The sequence below is a fragment of the Cheilinus undulatus genome, linkage group 11, assembly GCF_018320785.1.
Source record: "Cheilinus undulatus linkage group 11, ASM1832078v1, whole genome shotgun sequence".
In the NCBI taxonomy this organism is placed as follows: domain Eukaryota; kingdom Metazoa; phylum Chordata; class Actinopteri; order Labriformes; family Labridae; genus Cheilinus; species Cheilinus undulatus.
Window position 1 is genome coordinate 25,455,818 of NC_054875.1, and position 18,878 is coordinate 25,474,695.

Consider the following 18,878-nt stretch of genomic DNA (forward strand, 5'->3'; position numbering starts at 1 on the left):
AAAGTTTGAGAATACATACATGATCATCAGAGCATCTAGAATGTAACTCACACATACGTTTAACAATAATTCGATGCTTCACTACAGACTATGTTAAATCACTCTTTTAAAAGATAAATATAGTTCTAACTACTTTTATTTCTTTATGGAATTTGCTTAAATGAACTCAAACTACAAACAAATAAATGTGAGACCCAAAGACAGATTGATACATAATTTGAACTTTATATCATTTCTATTTAGGAATACAGATTTACAAAATATACAAGATGTCCTCAATCATCCATAATCAAACAACAAGCAGTGAGAGGACCAATCAACAAAGATCTCTCACCCAAAAATATCTCTTTAGTTTGTATGACAAACATTGGGGGCAGAGGAAGAGTGCATGTGGAATGAGTGCTGGTGTTCTCAGGGATTATGCTGGTTGGTTACATCATCTGATACCAGAAAGTGTGTCTAAACCATCTGAGAATCCCTACGACATATCCTCCTGAGCAAAGCCCCCTTGGCATGGCCAATCCCCCACCAAGTATAGTAAGGTCAGTACATTCTTCTTCACACCGAACTCGTCCGTCCGATCCAACATATCAGTTCAGTCATTGATACATAGACATTTGGATAACATAATATTTACAGTGAAAAAAATAAACGAAGGAACTACAAAACCAACATGCATAGAGCATCTCCATCAGCCCAGATGTGACACAGCTTAGCAACACAGACACGTTTTTATGAAATAAAATAAAATGCCATTAACTTATAAAGTTGGCATATTTTAACCAAAGTCTTGTCTGGAAGATTAGTCAAAAATAGACAGACAGAAAGCATCCTATCGTGTACAAGTGACACATTAATAAAGTGGTCTCATTCCAGTACCAATACAGATGGTGTGTTTGTGAAACAGTGATACAAATTACCTTAGTAGTTCAAATTTTACTATGCATTATATACAAATTCCCTTTGTTTTACACAAACTAAAGATGGTCTTCATCACTTATGGTCCCTAAGAAACAACTGTTTAGAGCTATGATATCCACCTTTCATCTGCTGCTTGTTGACGGCCTGTTGATACTGTACGACTTAAGGAATAAACAGAAGTGAACTGGCTTTTATTCTTAAATACATTGGATATAATGAGCAAGTGCACAAATGATTCATCCAAAAGGGTAATAGTTACTCTACATGAAAAATTACATTTCAAACTGGAACAATGTCTTCAAGAGATGTTGAGGTTCATGTGGATACATGAGTATGTATGTTTATGTAGTTGTACTAAAACATGAAGCAAAAAGATCAATAACGAATCCATAATATGTTCGCTACTGTCCTCCTGAAAAACCCTCCTTAGATTGCACAATTCATGGTTGCTCTATCTTCAAGGAAGTCCTGCCCTTGGAAGGAAGTTTGAGCGTGTATGTCTGTTTGTGTGTGTTGTGACTGTATTTTTTAATTAAACAGTTTGTGTCTGTGTGCTCTTATAGCAAGCAACCCTCTTAAGGATCGATGCGAAAGGCCAACAGTTTGTCGGAGTGCAGATTGTTGAGGGTGCGCAGATCCGGCAAGCGCAGGAGGAGTTTTGGAAAGAGGGCAGTGTCATCCGGGCGACGTCGGGTGATCAGTGACCGCAGAGCCCGAATCAGACCCTCCTGGAGCTGCTCCACAGCTCGCATATCGGAGATGCCGGAACGGTCTGAGGAGCACAGAAAAAAGCAGTGAGCACTTATCAAACATTGTTACTACAATACTGGTTCATTCACAAAGTGTCAATATTTGATTGATGTAAATTTTGTCTCTCTCTTACCTGCAGAGACCAGCACCACAGCCATAAAGAGAGCCATCTCATCAGGTTCCAGCCCCAGGGAGCCCAGCTTCTCACTGAACTCAAACATTGCATCCAGCAAAGAGCCCATGCCCAAGGCACGCAGGGTGGCAAGGGGATAAGTTTGGCCGTTCAGGAAGGTAACTGTACGTTCCCCAGCATTAAACAAAGTGCTGAACCTCACCATCAGAACCTAAACACACAAAGAAAAACAAAGGATTCAATATACAGGGGATAAAAATGGATTTGTACTCATAAAGAAGGAATCCAATGTTTTCCATTTATGATGTGCAAAATTATAATACCTGAAAGGTGCCTGATTTGAGCAGCATAACCTGGTCTTGCTGGCCAAGCTCTTGAAATCCTGGGATGCCCTTGGCAAACTCTACCACCTCTTTGACAGCAGGAGTGAAGCACTGGGAGAAGGATTCCCATATCTCCTGACTGGAGCGTTCTGGCCCTGATACAGGCCATGCATTGAGAGGGCAGGCCTTAAAGAAAGGAATGAAAAAGATGAAGAAGTAATCATTGGTCAGACAGGATTTATCATAGGAATACTGATTTAATTGAGTATGCTTTCTGTACCTACCAGTACTTTAGCTCCTGGAGCTAACTTCCACGGGCAGGATGGCTGACTTTGGGAACTTCCTGTTGTGCGATAGCTGTTATAATTTGCAGAGCTTCCCCTGTGAGGTGTTATGCTGTTTGCCTGATTTTGATTGTGATTCTGATTTGCTGGCAATGAGTAGGTAAAGTGATTGTTATCCACATTTTGGAACGTATGCTGGTTTTCACTGTGAGTAACCGGGGACTGAGCAGCAGGTACAGCAGGGCAGGACTGATAACTTTGAGTGGAGGCTGGCTGAGAGGGGGCTTGGGTAAAAGCAGCATCCTGAGAAAAGTGAGATGTATTGCTGTTGGCGTGGGGGATGTTAGCTCTCTTGGCAGGTCTTTCCTGGCTGCTGCTGTTGGTCCTGCTGGCGAAGATGTCACGATAGGCTCTGGAGATGGCCCCAATGGCCTCTTTTGAGTTGCCATCTTCTGGGCTGGAGGGAGTGTCCCTCATGGAGGATGAGTCCATTTCCAGTGCAGCCGACTCATTTAGGCTGTTCATGTAGCTCTGCATCTCATCAAGAAGTCGCTGCTTCTCTCGCTTGGGGATGCGGCCAAAACGAACAGCTAAAGGGCCAAAGCAGTAAAGACAAGTTAGTTACACAGATAGAGATTTTTGAATATACATTTTAAACACAATATGTACAAAATTCTCTAGAATGCATAACATTTACAGATAAATGCATTTCTTAAATGTCAGTAGGCTGTTGCGTCCTTCCTATAGTGGCTTCATGTAGAAATGTAGCTCTTCTAATCTAATTTATGTCTGCTTTTAATTGGTGTAACAGCCGTCGATTACACAGGCACACATCACTATCACAAATAGCTCCTAAAGTGTTTTATGATTTCAAGGAGAATCATGTAAGTAGTGAGATGAAAACTTCCCTCACCCATATCACAACCCCCCCCCTTTCCTTCCCACAGTAACCATCAGCTGGAGAGGCTATTTATAGCATCCCTGCTACCATCTGCCTCATCCTCTCCTCTAACCACCCCTATCTCCTTCCTCTCTCGCTCCCTCCCTCTGTTTGTAAGTAGGGCAGTGGGGCAACGTGAGCGTGATGTCACTGGCACTGAGATGTTGAGAGGGAGAAGGATGAGAGAGGTGGGCTCAGAGCGCCAATGAAATGAGAAGACGGTAGTGGGAACATGAAGGGGACTGATGTGAGAGACGGTGATACATGTGAAGCGAGAGAGCGTGTGTATGTGTGTGCGTTTGTGTGAGGCGAAGTCAGCTGAGGTAAAAAAGTTGAACGGGTACAGCTTCAAAGACTTTTGCAACTATAGAATGCCTGGATTTGAAAGTACTGCTGAGAGGTTTTATGGCAGCATTGCTCTTTAAAACAACTTACTTTGATTTTTTTACAGAAAACAAATTACGTCATATTGAGTCAAATAAGGTGATAATTTATCCTGGTAAAAAAGCTCAATCTGTGCAATGCTTGAAGGATCCCTTGATGAAGATGCAGCCAGTAATGTTGAGTGAAAAAATTTCCCTTCCATTTTTTCTAAAGAGAAGCCACTGCAAACCAGTGAGCAGTTGCTCCAGATACGATGCTCTGGTGAGAAAAAAGTGTGCCATCACACCAGCAGACTTCGACATTTGCCCATAACACACAACTACATTCACACATCTGCCTGGTGTGAAATTAGGGTGTTCTTTTTTGTGGGCTTGCAGGCAGTTGCCTGCGGTTTTCCTGTTTTCGTAATGGTTTGAAATGGAGCAAAAAGGGGTTTCTAGGTTGTGGTCCTGAACGAGTTCGGAAATCTTTTTCTGAAAGGGTTGACCTGACTGTTTCTCTTACTGAGTCGTATTTTGCCAACCTATTTTCTCTCCATGCACCAGAAGTGTCAAGCACATGCAGAAATAACACTAACCTCTTTACTAGATTAGGCAAAAACACAGGGTACTGGAGGGTGGAGATAAGCAGAAACCATACTGAGAGAAAGGAGAGAGGCAAACTATCCCAAGTAGGTCATGATGCATGAGTACACTATAGGGCCAATTCTGTATTGTTTTTCTAGGTCAGCCGAGCTGTTTTCTTAATCTGAGATGATGGGTGATCAATTAATGTTCAGCAATGAGTGCGTAAACCAGTTGATTGGAGCGTCACACCTGATAAATTCTGTCACTACAGCTTGCTGTTTTCTGCATCACTTGCTTAATAGTCCTCTCATTAATTGCAGGAAGATGTTCTGTGGGCAAACACAAGGTAATCAAGTTGACCCTGCTCCAATTTCCGAAAATAATTCCTGTGTTTGCTGCAGTTTTCCTGATGATAGATAGCTTCGGGGACTTCAAGGCTCCTCTCCTCATAAATCATTGTCTGAGGGTGAGATGTACGAGAGCTGAGGGAACATGGTGGGTACTCAGAGGGGGGAGGGGGCTGTGCTGAACCAGAGCGTTCAGGTAACAGTGTAGCATGAGGATGCTGCAAAGGGCAGGTGAAAGACTGTTAGAAACTTATTAGAGTGATACAAGGCCAGATCTTTGGCAGCACGGTGACACCTAAGAAGGACAAGGCAGGTGTGGGTGTGATGATAAAGAGAGAAACTGAGCTACTGGCACCATGACCTCAAAAGATTTTCTGCATTACATTTTTCACACAGACCTACATATCACCACCGAGCCTCTTTTGGGCTGTCCAATTTCCCCTGCTGGTTTGGCTAATCAGAGCACTGTGGCATTCTGACAGATCTGCACGAGGGTCACTCTCTCTCTAAAAAAATGTGTCAGAATGTCTCACCATCTCTTGACATGCCAACAGAGAGGCATTTCTTGAAGCGGCAGTGCTGGCACCGGTTGCGGTTCATGCGCATGATCAGACAGTTCTCATTCTTCACGCACATCTTGTAGTTGATGTTCTGCTGGATGCTGCGGCGGAAAAAACCCTGAGACAGAAAACCAAAAAATACGGCATGAAACTGGTGCACCAAAAGTGGGGAACTGTTGAATCACTCTTGGTGTTTTTTTATTAGGGGCTTACCTTGCAACCCTCACATGCATGCACTCCATAATGAAAACCTGATGCTATGTCTCCACAGACTTTGCATAGAAGGACCATTCCTCCTGTCTCTGTAGGACAAAAAAACACATGATTTGTCTACAGCTTATTTTAAGCTGCTGTAAGGAGTTTTATCTGGTTATTAAATGGACAGAAACCACAGGACTGACTGTATGTCAGATGCTTTACCTATATCTATGTAGTAGTTTTATATGATTTTAGCCCTCTCCATTGGGTAGATGTCATACAAAGTGAGTTGCAACATGCTGCAGGAACAACCTTTGCTTGCAAATTCTACAGCAAATATTCAAAGTAAGTGATGCAGTTAACCATCAAAAGAGAGAATGACATGTTTGTTTGGACAACACTACTTTTGAGTGCACGGGAACATGAATAACTTGTCTATGTGGTTGCCAAAATTGACTTAAAAAAATGGCTTCTCACTGGAGCGTTACAGTTTAAACTTTTACACATAAATAAATGCAAACAAACTTACTTGTAAAAGTTCCTGTGAACCCGCATGGCCTCTTTCCTGCGATGGGATGTGTGTAGGTGTGCTGAGGAGTGGCTGCTGCTGCTGCTGCTACAGAGGGGCCGCTGTACACCTCCGGGAACTGGAACACCAATTTGGAGGGCGGGGTTGTGCACCCACCGGATCTTTGTTTTAACGCCCCGATCTCTGTGAAGGTTACCTCTTCTGGAGACGATGGCTGGGAGTGTGAAGAGGGTGACTGTGTCTGGTACCCGCTTGAGGGGCTACCCGGGCTGGGGCTTGCACTGCCGGAGGAGCCTGCGTACAGAATGACTCCACCAGCACCTGTAGACAGGGGGAGGATGGAGGAATGAAAGGTTAATCAAATCTGGCATTAAATATGGAAGTCCTAATAGAACATTACATTTATACATTTATTTTTGTTCTATTTTCCTGTCATAACAGGTACATTTCAGTTGTTTTGTTGAGATCCCAACTTATTTATTTCATTATATCACAATAATAATGCTGGTTTTCTAGTTGTAAAAAGTTAATTTTAGCTTTTTTCTTGCACTAGGGGGAAATTTGAGTTGTTTTGTCTTTATAATCCAGGCCACCCATAAAGGGGAGAGCTTTCTGAGGCCCAGCCAAATTGGAGGCCCATGAAGGTCAGCAAAATCATAGTCCATTGTAAAGTTAATCTTTTTATTTATTAATGCTGTAGTGCATTAAGCATTTTTCGAAATAAAACCCAATTAGCTGTGAAGGAATCTTATGAGTGGCATAGCTGTTAAAGGCCCTACATGTGGCCCACTGTAAGTTGTTGAATTGAGTTGGTGTTATACATTGAAGCTGTCCATCCGTGTTTCCTTAGAAGCCGTCAGCTTTTCTACAACTTTGGATGTGATGTAATGTTGCACAACCTCTGGGCAGCAGAGAGCAGCTCGGAGAGTTTGCAGCGTCGTTGCCTCATCCTGAGTGTAACAGGCGTAATGGTGCGCTCAAGCGGATAAAGTGGGCGCTAAAAATACTGCTGGTAGCACAGCAACAAAGCAAGCATGCATGCACGAGAGAGGCACCAACAAAGCGCTTCTTTTTCCAAATAATTTCTGATTCATGCGAGTGCAGTATTAACGCAGCCATCGTTTCTATAAGGGATTTTTTTTTATCGCTCAGCTGTGGTTATTAGTGAAGTTTCGCTTCCCTCTCATCCCACCAACCCTCCCCTCCTCGCCTTCCCGTTCTTACTCTCTCTCTCTCTCTCTCTCTCACTTGTAGTCATGCGTTGTGGATGAGCTGAGACACGGCCTCACGTGTCTGCGGGGTCTGCTGCCTCCTCCGCTCCAATAATAGCCGCGCTCCCCTGGCACCGTGCCCAGCGCCAGCTAACAGCACGACACCTGACCGCCGCCTCACATGCATGGACTCCTGACACGGTTACTGCCCGAACCAAATCCGCAGTCTCGTGTTGAAATATACAACAATCTCAAGTTGGAAGTGTGTTTACAAACATACGCGAACTGCTGCCTGGGAAGCTCCCTGGGCGTGAGGTGGCACCAGGTCCCCCGTTTCTGCTACTGTTCATGCGCCACCAGCAGTTTGGGAATGTGAGTCACGTTTTTGCAAAGAAAAAAGCCTCGTCTGTAGGAACCGGGCTGCTGTAATAATACACCAATATCTCAGTGTACAGTAAAGTCACGCATGGAGACAATTATTGTAGAATCAGGTGAAGTATTGAAGCTAACCCAAACAAAAATGGGTCCATTACAAACTTCATTCATAACAGACTTGAAGAAATGTCCAATCCCTAGATTTCAGTGGTTCCACCATGCTAGCATTAATTATGTAAATCACTCATAAGTGCAGTAGGTCTATCCCTGTGTGTTGCCCTTTGCTGCTCAAGCCATTTGTTTTGGCTCAACGGTTTTAATAATCCCTCAACCAGCACGTGTTGCTGGTTTGTTGACTCATGCCAGAGCCACAGACAGACACACAGAGCCAGCAGATGCAGGCCTGAGCCTCATTGCTTCCTGAGCTTACATGCAGACAGTCAGTAGCCCAACCCCCCACTCCACCCAAACACATTGCATGTCCACCTGAAGGCTCACATGTACAGTAAGTGTTTATGAATGACCCCTGGAGCCACACTGCTATAAACACTGTCAATTAACAATCCCTTTTTACAGGCTGCTGGAGTATGCGGGCTGATACTATAACAGTGGCACCTGCATGCTCCAAGTGTAGTAAGCAGGTGATTAAAGTTTAATTGCAGGAAGTGAGAACTCCTTTCACAGGTCTGGGAGAATTTATTTTGAACCAAGTGTGATCCAGTCAAAGCAGGCATAAGATTGAATCTCCCTCAGTGTCAAACTTCATACAGGAAACACATTTTAATCTATTTTTTGATGCACTCATTGCAGAAAGCTTGCATATCCAGAGCCTGCAAATCAATAATGTGATAAGCAGCATTGCTATTGGCAGTCTGATGTATCAGTGAACTTCCACAGTGACCTCATGGGGGATTTTAGATGTATTCAGTTATTTTCTTCCTCAGTGCCCGTTTTAAACTTAGCCTACCCGTGCAAGCACTAATCTGCCTGGGACCGGAGGCAGGCAGAGAAACGTGAGCAATGAGCAGTTCACAGGCACAGAACTCCTCTCTTCTCCTCTCCTGTCATCCTCTCTCCTTTCCTCTCTGTTACTCTTGTCCTTAACATCCCACTTTCACTTGTTCGTGTCAGAATGCAGGGCAGCTACATATAGAATAAAGTGAAGGTGGCTACACTGTTTGCCCTTGTGGTGCATACCCTCACACTTTTTGTGTGATAGAATAATGCATTGTTTTTTACGCTTCAAATGAGAACCATATGGGCCATGGCCAATAATAGCAGCTCTTGTGTGCTACTGAACATGGCCAATCTTTGAGCACAACTTGGGTGTTCGCTGCAGACTTCATTAACTCCAGTCTGTGTAAGTAGGTCAATATCACAGGAACTTGATAGAATTGTGTCTGTGCGCCTGGAGCATCTCTCCAAACTGATGCTGCATCAAACACCAGCTCTGGCCCATGCAGTTATCAGGGGAAGCAGATTATCACAGAGGATAGTTATTATTTATAAAAAGCATCATGTGATTTAGATCTAGAGAGTGCTACAGCAGATCTTTATGGTTGTTTGGTGGTGCATGTCTGGCATGCATAGTGTCAGATATGCTCTAAAACAGCTGTTTCTTGTGCGTCGTGTCAAAACTGGAGATACAGTTCATTTGTATCCTTTTTAGCCTTGTCTAGAAATCGCAGCATAACAGAGGATAGATTTTGTGTTTAACAGCAGAGTCACGTTCCAGCCGAAACGCACCCTAAGCGGATGTGTGCCCTGAACCGAGGGGGTTGGGGACAGATGTTGCAGAGTCAAAAAAAAAAAAGAAAAAGAAAACGAGTCAGCTTCCACCACACTGAGATCCAAACAAGAGAGAAAGAAAAAAAACCGCTTTGAATCCAAGCAGGAGGTGCATGAGGCGGGAAAACGTGACGAGAGAGAAAAAAAGTTAATGCATGGAATCGCTGACCCACTGACCAAGCTCTCCCTCACCATCACCGCGGGCGGCATCAACACAGAAGCGTCCGTGAGAGCGGGGAAGCGGCGGGGAGCAGGAGGAGGGCCCCGGCTATCTCACGCGCCGCACGCGGCTCTGCAAAGGAAGCCACGTGAGGAGGCTTTTGACGAAGCTTTTCACTGGGAAGACTTGGAGCTGCAGCTCCAGCCAGGAGCCAGAGCTTCTACAGTCCGCCAGGGGCTTATAATTAAAGAGCCGAATTAAATAGAGCAGCATGTTATGCGGGGGACAGGGGGGGTCTGACTGTGCAGCACCACCACCAGCAGCAGCGCCTGCACCGTCAGCCTGGCGCTGCAGCTAGTTTAGACATGGATCTATTTGTTGTGTCAGTATGTCGCCAGTTTACATTCTCAAGATGCTAGGATAAAATTCCTCTGAGATTAAAGTCACTTTAGTCAAGTAAAGGATAGTCACAGAGATTATTACTTTAGTTATTTCTTCAAATATAACACTTAAAGCTGCTGTGAAGAGTTTATAGCTGGCTATGACATGGACTGGAATTAATAATGATGTTTTTTCACCTAAACTGGCAAATGAGACATCAGCTCATGAGTGAATCTTTTCTACATAACTATTTTTAGGTGTCAACAAAATTACCTGCACCACTCCTCTCCTTTTCCACTTAATACAGTGTTTACACACATACAGGACAAGTGAGCAAAGATAAGGTACCACTTTGCTGACATTGGGCATCAGAATAGACACAAATGAAAGTTCCTTGTAGGAGCTTTAAAGGGAAAGTGTATTAAGGAGAATGGATTATCTCCAGCTGAACCAGCTGTTCTTCCCAGTTGGTCCTTTCAGAGGTGAGGGTTATCAGCCAGTCTTCCAAGCATGATTATTTTTATGATCAAGTTTATGGAGTATAATGCTTTATTTTTAAAACCTGTCTGCCAGAGTGGTGCATCAATGCTTCAAATTTTGCTCCATAACAAACAGACTTAACACCTGATGTCAAGAAATAGAACTGAGTCAAGATGTGACCCTTTTAAACAGGCTTGGATCAATGCATAATACTCTACCAGGGGAATGTCAGAGGAAGAATTAATGAGTGAGAACACAAAGTGCAGAAAGTAATGCAGCAAAAAGGGGGGAGGGGGCACTTGGCACATTGCACCTCATGTTATTGTATGACCCTCAGATGACAGCCTTTGTTATCTAGTTATGCTAGTTCACTGGGCAATTTCAATCTGACCAAAATATACCCTAAACACCAAAACAACCATCTACCTTTCACATAACTTGACGGATTAATAATTTGTCATTCTGAAGACTTGTGTATGGGCTTTTTATGTCTCTATTTGATAGGAAAATGTGCAGAATGGGGCACGATATGCAGGAAAGAAGCCAAAATCTGGACTTGAACTTGGGCCACTTGCCTAGAGAACTGTAGCATCATGGGATGGGACCTAACTCTTATACCATTAGTGCAATATAAATTGTCAAATTTCACGATAAGTGCATAAACTTTGTGCATGATTAAGGCATGCATTCTTTTTTGTAACATGTATATTCTTTTAGTTTTGGACTATTTATTGTAAATTATCTGTGTGTATTATTCCATTTTAGATAAATAAATGAGTCATATAAACAGTCCTTAGGGTTTCCCATCCAGTCAGATAAAGTGGAGACTATCAGCACACACTCTTGTGCACACACAATCTTATTTTGTTTACCTGACTTTATGTGCCCTACAGCCCACCACTGCAGTCATAGAGTGAAATGAGTTCTATAGACTGTTTAAATCACTGCATTAAACTAATGGGAAATGTGCATTCCATTAATGCTAAGATATGAGAGAGGAGAAAATTTTACAAAAGATTTGATGGAAATTAAAAGATGCACTTTCATGTGTTTAAATGAGCATGCATATTCACTGATAAATATGTATGGTAACCATAAACATCTCCTTAACATCCAGAAAACAGCAACAGGAAAGCCCAGCCTTGTCTTAAAGAGTAACTCTATCATCTTTGATCCCTCCTGTAGCTGCCTTACTTGTTGACTCCAAACACTGGCCGACTTAATCAGCATAAATAGAAAGTCATAACCCGGTGAGTGGGGTTAGTTGCCTTCAGATCACAGTGACATGTTAAAGGAGTGCAGGGTGCGCCCATCACCTGTGCTGGAACGTGACTGTGGCTGTTGTAAATGATTCACCGTCAATTAGGAGAGGAAGCAGGACGCATGTGCACCTTTGGCTGACCTCGAGCACAGCTAGCTAATACCACTTAGGGTGGAAATCCTGTGGTTATCAACTTTTATACTGCAGGCACTCCAGTGATGGCCTTGGTAGGAGTAACAAACACTCCCCTTGTGTTAAAGTTTCATTTTCCCCTCGTGAGAAGAGAAGTTATAAAGTGCTGGCTCTGACAGATTGTGATTACAGTGACAGCCAGTGTACTGTGGCTCCACGTGAGTTTGTTTTCATGGTGAGAAGCAGGAAGTGGCCAGCCCCACTACGACCATATGGCGAGAGCTGCAGTGTTGACGCTTTGATTTGATATTTGATGGCAGCACGGCAACTTTTAGACAAGTTTGCGTAAAGTCTCAAGTCTACACTTCCACTGATCCTTGAAATGAGTTTGGGTGATTCTATGATGAGCGATTTAATGCACATGCGTGATTTTTATAAACACATTTTACACGAATAAAATCATGCATGATGTAAAATCAATGTGGCAAAAATGGCATTTTCATGCTTAAACGAAAATATTTTGCACAGCATAATTCCCATTTATACACATAAATGTAATGTCAAACCTCAAGTTGTTTTCAAAATCAGCTGATTAGTCGATAATAGAAATGCACATTTTCACAACTGCCTGACAACAGCATGAATGAAAGCGCCAAACAATGGCGTGTTAATCGATATAACTCTTATGTCATAGACAGCACTGGTACCACAACAGTGGCTGCTAAGTATCAAACAAAATGTTCAAGTTAAACTTACCTCCAGGACTGTTATCCATTCCTGATTGATTGTTGTCGATAACTGTAAGTAGACTTGAGGACAGACCTCCGTTAAAGTTCACTAGACTGGAGCAAAAGTCTTTTGGAGAAAGATGAAAAAGTGAAGAAAGAGCGCTGCGTAGAACACCTGCTCCATAGAGCGCAAAAATGGGAAGCAGTGATGGAGGGGTGCCTGGTGCGCGTAAAGTTTCTTTTTTTTTCTCCGGGGAAACTGCAGGCAGGTGTCTCCGACAGTGCTCAGTTCTCCTCTGACAGAGTTTAGTTAGACAAGCTGGTCTCAGAGATACCTGGATTCCTTCTGCGCTCTGGATACTGCGCCTCCGTTTGAGCGCGTGTGATGCTGCACGAGCGAAGACTGAAAGATTCTCATGAATTCCAAGAAAGTAGAGTCAGCATATCAGTGAGTGTCAGGCATGACATACACACCCACTGATACAAACACCCACATCAATCACGTTTGCAGGTGAGTAGGAAATGTGACCGCCTTTCCGTTCGCTCAACTTGTGTTGTGTCTGTTTGTGTGGGATTTGGCGCACTCTTTGTATCTCGCGGAGTCCTTTCTCTCCCTCTCTCTCCTTCACGCTTTTGTGCATTTTCATTGGCGGGGATCTGGAGCTGAGGGGAGTTTGATGCGCTTATTCGACCGTGGTATGTGTTCAGTAAAGCCACGCTACATGTGCGCTCTGCATGTGCAGGGGAGAGCGCTGCCCTACTGATACACATTTTATGCAAAATACCAAGCGCGTGGGACGGAGGGATGGGGAGATTGGAGGATAAGGCACATGGACAATAGGCGTGGCTCACCGTGACTGCCTGCTCACTGACAGGCAGCCCTGCAAACGGATGGTAAACACTGAGACATGCCAAACACTGACATGCCAAACAACAAGCAAGTGCCAAGGTTAAAGCCCATGTGCCAAAGAAAGCAGTAAGCGCCACCAGAGCCTTTACACGCAACAGCATGCTGCTGCAGCCAGATGTAATCAACCCCTAAACTTCGGTGTACAACTCGATTTCTGGAAAATGTAACCCCTATTATTGTTTGTCTGAATATGGGACAGTAAATAAGACCACATACTCGGCAAGCTGGGTTAGGAAGTCAGTTTAATATATTCTTGTCATTCTAATTAAATTTTGTAACTTGATTGCAGAACAAAAAGTTCTGCAACCTTTTGTCAGCAAAAAACTATCTGTAGCCTAGTTTACTTGTATGTTTCTAAACATGCAGGACCAACTGTTCACAGCTTGTGAAAAGCGCCCCTTAGTGGCTATTTATGGTATTGGCATGTAAGCAGAAGGAGCTGCTGAACTCTATCTACCACTAATTTATTTCCATAGACCAGAAGATTTCCCCTTTTGAATGATTTATGATTAATGCAATGCCCAGAATTTGACAACACATGTTAGGCTTTTAAAAAGTCAAATAAATAATATATAATAGTTAAGAATATAATTTGATTTGATTATTTTTACAGAGAACATCTCCTGTATGATGCTTTGTACTGGTTATGAAAAGACTGAATTGTATGCCCATGTCTCTTTATAGCTTACAAAAGCAAACAGATCATTAAGGATAACACAAACATTTTGTTTTTACTTTTCATCTCTCAAATCACTGCAGCGAAGTTAGCTGTCAAAAATAGTTGTTAATTACTGATTTTTTTCTGGCAACAGTCTAAACACGAGATACTTAACTGTAACAAGAAAGGAGGATAATTTTAACTTTAAAAAGTGTCACAGGTTTCAGGAAAAACTCAAAATAGAGGACCCAAATGCAGATAAAACAAAACTGGCTTAATTAACAAACGAAAGAACTACTACAACAAAAAAACAGGAATCAAAATCAACTAAACAAAATCCAAAGGAGCATGAGGGAAGCACGAGGAGTAACTGACACGAGGAAGACATTGCAACGAACCGACACAGACACAGGGAGACACAGAGCTTATATACACAGGGAGTGATTAACAATGGCAGACAGGTGTGGACAATCAGACACAGGTGAAACCGGTGAAGGATAATCAAAGTGGAGGGAAACTCAGGCAGGAAGCAAAACTGGAATCACACACAAGGGAAGGCAACTACAAAATAAAACAGGAAACATGGAACCTAACACAAGAAGCACACAAGGACTGAAAACTGGACACAAGAAGCTAAACTACAAAAACACTGAAAACACAGGAGGATACAAAGAACCAAGGAGGGAAACTCAAACACAGGGAGTAAAACTAAAACATGCGACAAACCAAGAAGCACAGGGAAACTTAACATGAAACAGGGAATTAACTAAACATAAAACACAAGGAGCAAAAAACTGAACATGAAACAGGGAAATAAACTAGACATGAAATACATGGAGTACTACACATGAAACACGGGGGAAAACCTAAACATGGAACACAGGGAATTACTTAATACAATAAAAAAACTAGACACGTGGAAAATGACAAAAGCCCAAGATACACAGAAACACAAAGACTATATAAAACACTAAAAGCTGAACAAAGGAAACACAAGGGCTACAGATAACATCTAAGAACTAAACCAAATACAAAGTCAAACTAGAAATCACAGAATTCACAAAGGGAAACCATAGGAAAACTCAGAGACATAATAAACCAAAACCAGGGTCATGACAAAAAGTCTTTCCCCTGCTTTGACTACCAATATTAGACATCTCCATTTCATTCTCATCTTAGCTGCTAAAGCTAAGATTAGAATGATCAAACTATTATAAGAGTTCCTGCAGATCCTTGAAAAGTCTAACATTTGATTTTATAAATTTAAGGCCATAAAAAGTCTTAAAAAGTCTTAACTTCACCAGTAGACGGCCTTAGATTTTAGAAGGCATTTTGACTTAGACATGTCTTCATCCAATCTTTTTTCTCTACCTACGTGTTAATGAGGATTGATGGATTTTGATCATTCCTTTGTGACTATATCCTTGTTGAGTATACTATGATAAATATCACTATAGCATATATTGATTGAAAAGAGGCATTTAATGTCCTACAGATCATCAAATTTAAGAGTTGATGACAAAAAAAAAATCTCTTTGCCTTATAGCAATTTGCATTTCATTGGCTGTTAACTGAACCAGATAATTTACATTCTTCCAGTGCACAGAGAAATCTAGCATGCCTTTCATTTTTGATTATTTACCACACATTATGGTATTCATTTTTCTCAGCTCAGGTCCTAAAAAATATTTAATTGTTTTCTTAAAAGTGTAGGAACCCTCTGTTATTAAAAATATATTTTTTTACTGCTATTGCTAGCTATTCTGTTGCCATTATCATAGACATTGTAGCCATGCTGGAGAAAATTAGATTTGGATGGATGTTTGGCTTTATGATAGGACAAACATACATTTACTTTGTTGTTTCTCTGTTTGTTTCCTACCTGTCTCTCTTTCATATCCCTCTATCCCCTCACACCTCCAACACAGCTTTGGCAAACTCTGGTTTACCACGAGTCTGGTTCTGATCCAGATTTCCTCCTGGTGAAGGGAGATTTTTCCTTGCTGATGCAACTTTACTGTGGTGTTGAGTGCTATAGTAGATTGACCTTGGGTCTTTGTAAAACATATATTTAAGAGTATGGGCTGGACCTGCTATCTTGAAGTATCTTGATATAACACTAGTTATGAGTTGGCACTATACAAATGAAGATTGATTGATTTATTGACACAAAAGGAGGTGTACTACCTTGGCAGCAGGGGTCCCAAAAATCAACACAAAATGAAAGTCTCTCATGCACTGTCCCTAAAATCAGATAAATATCTGTATAGAATACTAAGAATAACAGCAATTAAACAAGTAACTAGAAACTTGCTGGAGTCAACATGCCACAAATAACTGAATGTAAAGAAACAAAGACATTTCCAATTTGTTAAAGACCACACAAAAGACTAGGAATCCAAACAACGTTTTTCATTCACAATGTGAAAAAATGAATTCTGGTGCAACTTAAACATGTGTGTATGTATGTGTGTATATATGCATAATACAGAAGTAGAAAAACTATATGACTATTGTACTCTACTAGAAGAACAGTTACTCTTGCTAAAATGTACTTAAGAAAAAGAACGGGTCTATAAATCTACTCAAAAGAAAAAAGTGACTAATCTAAAGTTTACTAAGTACTGAGGAGCTACTGAGGAGCTGTAAAGTAAAATATGATCTTTCCTAATTTGCAGGAACAACATAAAAATAGATCTCCAATCAGGTTACCATTCAGGTAAAGTCACACCTATATAATAAATGAGAATACACATACAATTGACCATTAATAAAACTCATAGAGATTTAAATAAAAACATCAAAAGTGTCTATACAAGTCCACACTACTTGGAATCAAACTACACTTTTGAAAGTAAAAACATATCTACAATATGATATGAGCTGCAGTTACCCTTGAAAATCTGTGACACAGTGGGTCTCCTTTGAAAAATCCAAAGCAGAGAGTCAATGACATAGCAAAGCCATGCATGCTAAAGCACTATATATCCTCTAGGAGCACCCAGATTCACAGGCAGGCGCTCTAACTCAGTTTACAACTTCACTCACAGTGCAAGTGGTCTCACATCAAAAATAACAACAATCCACCAGAAACATGAGCAAAACAATCCCAGCAGGTATCACTGCACAACAGACAACATCCAAACACAACTCAACACAAATCTCAACACAAAAAAAACACATCTACTCACTCTGCCCAAGGGCATGGATGGGGAACTCTTCCCAGTCATCCCCCCAGATTTGTAATCACAGTGGGCTGAGAGTTGAGCTACCACTGGTGGATTAACAATATCATATAAATTTAACACTGAAAACCATTCAATTAAGAATGGAGTTAAAATCAACTCTGAAATGTGAGATATGAGATATAAACCCTGAGATATCATTGTACAGCCACTGTTTGGGACGTGATGTGGAACCATTCTCTTTTTATGTGATCCTGTGTAGTCAACAGAGGTGGAAAAGTTTAAGAATATTGTACTCAAGTAAAAGGCCAGTTTCTCTGGTTAAAACTTTCTATAATAAAAGTAAAAGTACTGATTTTAAAACATACCCAAAAAAGTACAAGTACTTAAAAAAACCTACTCAGTTCCAGTAGTTTGAGTAAGCTAAATGTAATTATTTACTTTCCACCCCAGGGAAAATATATGCCTATGTGTGTGTTTATAGATGTGTGTATGTTTATGTTTGTAAATATGTATCTAAGTGTAAGTATGTGCATGTGTTTGTGTATTTATGTGTATTTGTTTTTACATATACACATGCACAATTTTATACACTCCAATAGTGTTATACAAACCAAACTCAAGGCTATTTTAAAATAATGATTCAAAAATACTTGGTCAAAAATAAAATGTAACATTCTTAAATTTAAATTTGCTGTGTGAATTTCTCTTTTTATTTTGGGACAAATAACCAAGGAAAATATGCACTGATTTCCTTCACTTTTCCTTTTCTCTCTGTGTACATAACTTATGGGACTAATAAAGGAATATCTTATCTTCTTATGATCAAATGTTTTTTTATTTCTAAAATATTAAATGCAAAGTATTTAGTGAAGTGAAATTTTCTCACATGTAATTCACTGGAAATAAAACATTTAAGCACATATATCTGTGAAAGACAGGTCTGTGATATCAAATAAGGTGATTAAACATTTATCAAGTCTTTGTATCCCTTGTTAATGAAAAAGAACTACCCAGTGACTAAATATTAATTTGACTCTCATTCTTTCATGAAGCCACATGACGAAAGCTATTTTATTTAAGGAGCTAATTTTGTTATCTTTTCTTGAGTTGAACTGATTTTGGATTCACAATAACCCTCTTGTTTTAGTATTTTTGTCTTTTTGCTGGAGTTCTGGTCTGATAACAGGCGCTGTGTTGCGCTCTCTCTTTCGGCCACTAGGGGGAGTCCGGGTGCCAGAAATATGTATCTCCCATCAACGCCCCTGAGCTGCCGGCGGGACTCGCAGGCGGAATGGCAACAAACGAAGGTACTCTGAAGCGTCCAAGACCAGTTGTCGTGACATGTACAGCCTTTTATGCCTTGATGAAGGAACTTTCCGAAGAAAACCCTTCATTTTTTTCTATCTCCTCCACAGAAAACTTCGGTGTGCGCGCTTGACATCCACTATTTACGTCTCAAACTTCTTGGGGGAGCGTGCACGCGTTTGAAGCCGAAACCTTCACTCATCGCGGCGAAGAGGGTAAGAACTGCTGTTTACTTCATACAGACCATTTCTTTCTGTGATTAATTGGATTTGTCCATGAATAAACGCTTGCCAAGTAAGCTGCGTCAGAGCGGGGGTGTTTACTGTAGCCCGTGTGAGAACGCGTTACGGCAGGGAGGGCACCAGA

The 18,878-nt window shown here is 41.4% G+C and overlaps 2 protein-coding genes across 3 annotated transcripts in view; one reads left to right on the forward strand and one right to left on the reverse strand.

Annotated features, from left to right (window-relative positions):
- Positions 1 to 253: 253 nt before the first annotated feature.
- nr1d4a (nuclear receptor subfamily 1, group D, member 4a) lies at positions 254 to 12,608 on the reverse strand. Its single transcript, XM_041798598.1, has 8 exons — positions 12,480 to 12,608; positions 5,936 to 6,256; positions 5,422 to 5,510; positions 5,182 to 5,326; positions 2,412 to 3,001; positions 2,128 to 2,313; positions 1,805 to 2,015; positions 254 to 1,693 (listed from the first exon to the last, which is right to left on the reverse strand). Exons 1-8 carry the CDS (start codon positions 12,496 to 12,498, stop codon positions 1,497 to 1,499), a joined length of 1,758 nt encoding a protein of 585 aa, XP_041654532.1. The 5' UTR covers positions 12,499 to 12,608; the 3' UTR covers positions 254 to 1,496.
- A 248-nt stretch (positions 12,609 to 12,856) lies between these two features.
- The window catches only part of rarga (retinoic acid receptor gamma a), a 59,293-nt gene continuing 53,271 nt past the window's right edge, over positions 12,857 to 18,878 (forward strand). For both annotated transcript variants that reach the window (XM_041798599.1, XM_041798600.1), the window contains exons 1-3: positions 12,857 to 12,962; positions 18,427 to 18,514; positions 18,623 to 18,727. The gene's annotated coding sequence lies outside the window, so the exon portion shown is untranslated. The remainder of the gene's footprint in view (positions 12,963 to 18,426; positions 18,515 to 18,622; positions 18,728 to 18,878) is intronic.